The sequence below is a fragment of the Pinus tabuliformis genome, chromosome 9, assembly GCF_031772625.1.
Source record: "Pinus tabuliformis cultivar Carrire ecotype Pingquan chromosome 9, CPIR1, whole genome shotgun sequence".
Lineage (NCBI taxonomy): Eukaryota > Viridiplantae > Streptophyta > Pinopsida > Pinales > Pinaceae > Pinus > Pinus tabuliformis.
In genome coordinates this window covers 1,903,212,885-1,903,219,629 of record NC_142307.1, presented here as the reverse complement: position 1 = coordinate 1,903,219,629, position 6,745 = coordinate 1,903,212,885, and the positions used below count along the sequence as shown (strand labels likewise).

The 6,745-nt window shown below is 33.2% G+C and overlaps 1 protein-coding gene across 2 annotated transcripts; it reads right to left on the bottom strand.

Annotated features, from left to right (window-relative positions):
- Positions 1-229: 229 nt before the first annotated feature.
- On the bottom strand, positions 230-3,466 carry LOC149156543 (short-chain dehydrogenase TIC 32, chloroplastic-like). Of its 2 annotated transcripts, none has more exons than XM_089438272.1 (8): positions 3,039-3,466; positions 2,172-2,403; positions 1,985-2,064; positions 1,690-1,843; positions 1,216-1,294; positions 1,022-1,109; positions 818-864; positions 230-594 (listed from the first exon to the last, which is right to left on the bottom strand). In XM_089438272.1, exons 1-8 carry the CDS (start codon positions 3,157-3,159, stop codon positions 415-417), a joined length of 981 nt encoding a protein of 326 aa, XP_089294398.1. In that variant the 5' UTR covers positions 3,160-3,466; the 3' UTR covers positions 230-414. The 2 variants fall into 2 exon arrangements, with proteins under 2 accessions (XP_089294398.1, XP_089294399.1); XM_089438273.1 differs by having other exon boundaries at positions 3,034-3,165.
- Between the last annotated feature and the right edge of the window lie 3,279 nt (positions 3,467-6,745).

The window sequence follows — 6,745 nt, the reverse complement described above, 5'->3', positions numbered from 1 at the left end:
AGGTACCTCTAAATGTAATATGTGTTCCTTTTTGACCAAAACGAGGAGCTCAGGTTTTTAATTTACTCTGTCCCATCCTTGCAGAATTGTTCGTGTGTATAAACTTACCCTTGTACTTTGAGTAAAAAATTCGGGGCCAACTGTGGCCACTTTGACTGGGGTATGTCATCTTTCATTCTTTGGTTCCTATGCACAGGGATTAAAATTTACTAAGAGATAATTACCAACGTACTGCAATATAATTTAATATTTACATGAAAATTGTGTGGGGGTATACAACGTTTGCTTGTTATCAAATTAATTACTGTTGAGCAACTGTTGCTCACTGTCCATTTCATCCCTGTCGAGCAACTGTTGTGAACCGAAGAAGAAAGATAAGATTTCCTTATATACAGAGTACTTGATTCTTTACAGTCATGATTCTGGACTTTGGGAATGTCCAATCATAGCTTCACTGATCCTCCATAGCTCAGCGGCCTGGTATGGATCATTGGCCAAACTAGAACACGAGGTTTCATTACAGTCTGCAAAATATTTTCCAGATACGCCTGCCATTCTAGGATGAACTGCAACATAACAAGCCGTTGAAGCTGCCTGTTGATAAAAGATTATAATTGATCAGCCCAGTCTGTGTGTCACCTCCTTTGTGTAAAATGAAAGTAGAAAACCTATTCTTTTAAACTAAACTCCAAAACTTTTAAGTGGGAAGAAGTTGATTCACAGTTCCGAGGTTGCAGTGGATATATTAGTACAGAAGTATATAAAATTTATGTTTTTCTTCCTAAGAAGCAATCTGTAATACGAATGAACATCAAACCTGAGGTAGAGTCTTCAACAGTTTCGAGGCAAGGAAGAAAACAGAATCTGTGGGAAACGTTCCACACAAACCAGAGACAACAGTTACTATGGACAACTCCTTTTAAAGATAGCATTATGAATCTTTGATCACTGTAGGACGAATTATCTGCATATTGCATAGATCGGAAGATCATGATTGCCAGAAGAGATTTATTATTATCACCTGTAATCACTTCATTATGGCCTCTTGTTATTGCTGTCCTCACAATTCCTGGATGAATGGCGTTTGCTGTTACATTTGCATTTATCATCTGCACACAGGTATACACGCCAGGAGTTTAACGGTGGTAAGTAAATAGTGTCTACATACCCAAATAGATCTAAAGGGGAAACGCGAGTACAGGAGGATTTTTCTACCTTGAGCTGCGAGGCGAGTTCTTTAGCATGTAAGATATTTGCCAGCTTAGAAGTAGCATAAGCTCTCGTGCCATTAAAACTGTAAACGTTCGACCACAGAAGCAATTAGTTTTTTCGTCTTGAATGATAAAAAATAACTGACAGTTATGACTAATTTTTCTGTCAAAATGGGCATATTACTAGCAGAGATGAATCTTAACTGTGATGTATCAAGGACTTCGACGGATGGAATTCATCTAAATGCAAACTTCTTGAAGACTGAAGTTCATGAAAGTACAAATATTTAAAGGTGTAAAAACTTAAAGTCTGTAAGTCCAAAGATTTGTTCCCTTCTCACATTCAAGAACCTAAAGGGTAAAACTCATTGAAATGCAATTTTTTTAAATAATGAAATCATGGAAGTACAAATTAAGATTTGTACGTCAGAGATTTGATCCTTTAATTCCATGATTAAAATAGATCTAATAGTTATACCTTTTGGGATTGCTTAATTGATTGAATTGGATTTCTGGTTTACTGAGCCAGCTGTGAAGGACGGAAGAAACGTTAACAATTCTTCCTTCTATCTTTGTTTCCCTTGCAGTCTCGACCATTTTGTTAAGCAGGAGCTTTGTGAGAAGAAAGTGACCTGTAACCACAGACAATTTCAGTGTAAGTTTCACACTGTATTCACAGCAACTATAAACCCGATGGAGAAGAAAGCTATCTCAGGTCAAAACCCTGATCTTTCACAGTTAAATATTGTAAAGATTTACAGGTGACTAATTACCAAGGTGATTTGTAGCGAAGGTCATCTCAAAGCCGTCCTCTGATAACTCCAATCGTTGACAAAATTTACCAGCATTATTTCTAAGGACACGATATCAAATTACATCAGGCATCAGGAGAAAGCAGTTCAGAACTATATGATTCTGGGGTGGGCCAAATCTAGAAATACAGCATGAAGACCTACTCACATGAGGATGTTTAGAGGGAGGGAAAAGCTTTCAAATTTCGCAACGAATCTCCGTATGGATGCAAACGAGCTAAGATCGAGTTCCAGAACAATGATTTCTGCTCCCGGGGTCTCTCTCTGTATCCGGGCTTTGACATCCATGGCCAATTTTTCATTTCTGGCTGGAATTATAATCCGTGCTCCTCGTTTAGCCAACGCTCTCGCAGTCTCGGCACCAATACCAGAAGTTGCGCCTGTGAAAACCGATTAGATTATCACACTGGGTTCAATCAAAAGGGCGGGTCTAACTTCATCAAGAAAAACAACTTTAGGAGATTAACCATCAGTTGCATTCCTTTCTTTTTCTGTAACGAAATTCAATTTCAAGAGCTTAGATACAGTGCCTCTGACACGATTAAGATTTCTTGTTTGAAATGAAATTCAATTCCAAGAGCTTAGACACAGTTCCTCTGACATTATTAAGATTTCTTTTTCTGTAACGAAATTCAATTCCAAGATCTTAGAGACAGTTTCTTTGACATGATTAATTCAATTCCGAAAGATTAGATACAGTTCCTCTGACATGATTAAAATTCAATTCCAAGAGCTCAGCCAAAGTTCCTCGGACGTGATTAAGATTTCTTTTTCTGCGAAGAATTCAATTCCAAGAACCTAGACACAGTTCCTCTGACATGATTAAAATTTCTTCTTCTGTAACGAAATTCAATTCCAAGAGATTAAACACGGTTCCTCTGACATGATTAAGATTGATATAGAAATTTAAATCTCGACTATTTATTTATATAACTAATCTCAGAATCTAAACCACAATCACATGAATACATGAACTGCTAAAACTTTGAGATAAATATTTAACCACATACTCAACCTGTGATAATTGCTGTCACTGAATTGAGACAACAATGTGCAATGACATCCTCTGCAGTTGACTTAGAGCCAAAGCCGCTAGGTCCTGCAGCTCCAATCAAATATTTGATTGTGTCCCGCATCTTCTTTGATCAATTCAGTTAGGCGTGCTTGTGAATCGATCCTTTGCCCTCGCGGAGGATGGAAACCAAAGGCAGGATCAACAGCAAATCAGAACTCCTTCAAGACAAGTGAAGGCGGGACTGAGTAGATACTACATCAGGAGTCGTATTTATAGTAATCGAGTTGATATGATAACAAATTTCTACTCTATTTAACGGCATATTGACGGAGCTGAGCAACAGGATTAGCCAGAAGCACGGACGTTGCAACTGTATTTTAGCCGGGAAGTACCGGTCCGGCAGCAGAAGTTACGCACAGATTAGATCACCAGCTATACAGCTGGTGAATGGTTAGCGAAATTTATGGCTATGCTTAAATCTTTTAATCTGCCAATGGTCTTGCTGCATCTGGACAGGGGAGAACTCTTACTCAAATACTTTGATTACAGTGCTATGAAAGATTTTAATCTTCTTAATCAAATTTGTTAACCAATCATTTTACAGTTGTAGGAATTCCGGTGGCAACTGTTATTTGCTTCAACAGTGCCCGGTTTGTCCAGTTATCTTTAAATCTCTCTTAGTTAATTCGTATTTAGTTAAGCTGTCTCAGATAATTTGCATTTAGCCGACAGAATTCTACAACGAACTAGGGAGTCAGCTATTGTCCAATCAACGCAGAGGGATCAATCAAGTATAACTTCTTACCAGGGTGGGAATTGTCTGAATCTGAGGCTTTGAGGCTTCGGGATTCGAACGTAATCAAGACAGATCGTGTGTCACAAAGGTCCTACTGTAAAGATTTACACGTTCAGATGGGACTGGCAGACTAATATTTTTATCTTATTTTACCTGAGTTAAACGTCCCCATTCGTGGTGGAGCTCCCTACCCGGCATGACCGCATTACTAAAATGTCTCAAGATGTTCAACATATTGCGCGAATAATGTAAAAGTTCAGTGCACGAATTGGAATTGGTTTCGCCCACTTTTAACCTTTTCATCGTTTATGTTCAGGAACACGTATATGTGGACAGATAGATATCGCTATGCCAGTAAATAAATTTGGACACACAGATTACACTCAATTATATGTATTTCTTTTAATTATTTAATAGGGAGGAAGTAACGCAAGATATAGATTGATCGAATGATGAGGAACTTTACATTTAAAAAAAAAAAAATTCAAATTTATATGCTCTATTTACGTTATTAATTGATATTTATTTTTTTAATAAAAGTCAATAATTTATTAAAATAGGAAGATAAAATATTTTTATTATAAAAATGTTTGAAATATTAATTAATTATAGAATTAATTTTTATATATATATATATAATAAATTATTATAACTATGATAATGTTTAGTATTATGTCTAAAACTAAGATTAAATGTTATTTCAAAGTATATGAGTATAATGTTATAATTTTATTAATATCAATATGGGTATAGATTTTTTAAGAATGATTAAATGTGAGTATTTACATTACAACATTTTTTTGATTTAGAAGAAGACTTAAAATTATTTCTAATTGCAAAGTAGCAAAGAATATACTTACCAAGTGACGTGGTTTTTCTTAAATGAGTTAGATGAGTGCATCTTCATTCACCAATAATAATTAAGAATAATTGTCTTATTATTAATAAACACTTATAATAAGTTATGGCACCTTAAAAAAATGTAGTCTAAATGTTTTATGTTTTTGGTTTTTTTGTTGATATAATTTTCAATAAATTTCGTCAAATTACTAAAAATTGTTAAAATAACATAACCTTTCTTGTTATTTATATAAATTGATTGATTCAAAAAATTTCTAAGTCTTTAAAAAAAATTATATATTTAAAAATACTTTTGATATTATATATAAGATTAAGGTTAGATGTTGTTTGAAAGTATATGACTATAATGTTAATATGGGTACAGATTTTTTAATAACAATAGTGTGGGTATTGGGGGTTTCAACTTACTTTTTTGGTAGAAAAATTAAAATATTATTAATTGATTAAAAGCTTGTTTTAGTAGTTTCTAATTAGTTAAAAAAATAACTAAAATCCAATAGTATAATGAAATTAGAATCTATCACCTTCCACACTCACTAACTAGTTATTTTAGATCAGATGATTTTCCTTGCATAACCACCAACCAGTTATCTTAGATAAGATGGCTTTCCTTAAATAACTTCAAAATGATTATTTTAACAGCATAATTTAAGTGAGATGAGTCTATTCTCATTCACCAATAATAACAAGGATAGTGCAAGAATAATTTTCTTTGTTCTGAGTGAACACTTGAAACCTAATAAGTTATACCACCTTATAAAAAAAATGTAGCCTATGTTTTTTTTAATCACAGCTATTTCTTCTTTATATATATATATATATATATATAAATTAATTGACACAATTTTTTCCAAAATTCTCAATAAATTTATATATATAAAAATACATTTTAAATAATTAAAAATAATAATCTTAACTTATTATAAATTATAAATTTCTCAAATTTCAAATCTACTTTTAAAACACTATATGAATTCATATAATAACTCAGAAAAAACTCATGTCAAGTCTCATTAGCACAATTCGTTGAGAATGGGTCGCCTTAACAAGGCAAACAGATCAAATCTTATTAGGGGTGGTTGTGCCGTGTGCTAGGGAGAGGAGACATGCTAACGAATCTAGTGATCCTAGGGCTAGTTTGGCCCAAGCCAGCTATGATCCCCAAGCAACTTTGACGAATTAGATGCCCCTAAATCAAACCTGAAAAATCACAAACAACTTTACAATTAAAATACAATTCAAAAAACACTCAAACACAAAACAAAAAAAATAAAAAATAAAAAATAAAATAATCCATTTTAAAAAATAAAAGATACCCTTCGACGACAATGTACCCACGGTTATATATTTGGCAGGGTTTGAACATATTCCAGATATCAAATCTACTTTAAAAACATTACAACTCTACAAATATATATTCTGCTCTAAAAGATAACGATCAAAACATCCCACAAACAACATAACACATTGTGCATGTGACAAACCGAGTTATAATTAGGGTTAAATATATGTGGAAAGGGTACTAGGAACGCAACCAGTAATCTCTCAAATATGAGGATGCTGACCTGTTGATACATTTAACTACATTAGAGTATGCGAAGGTTTGGTCATAAATTTTCGGAGTTCATTTAAACATTTTAACAGGTCAGCCCCCACATCTCTGGTGGATTGCTAACTGTAGTGCTTAACCCATTTTGTATTTTGTTACGAGGAATTAGAGGTTGTCCGACTTAATCCTTTTTATTTCTATTTTGAAAGTTATTGGTGTTAATGGTTATAGACTTTAATAGTTAATTTTTTTTAAATGGAGAAGGGGTTTTTTCTTATTTTATGTTAAAAATATAGTAATCTAAATTAATAATAATTTATTTTTTAATTTAAAATTTATTATTAATTTTTTTTAAACAATAAAATAATTTAAATAAAGAAAAATTTTATTGGGTTTGAAGTATGTTGTAAAAAAAATTTTGCGGATAGGAGTTGGTTTTTTTCCGATGTAAGGAAAGCTTGGGTAAGAGTTGGTCTTCCTCGAATGTAAGGAATCCAAAGG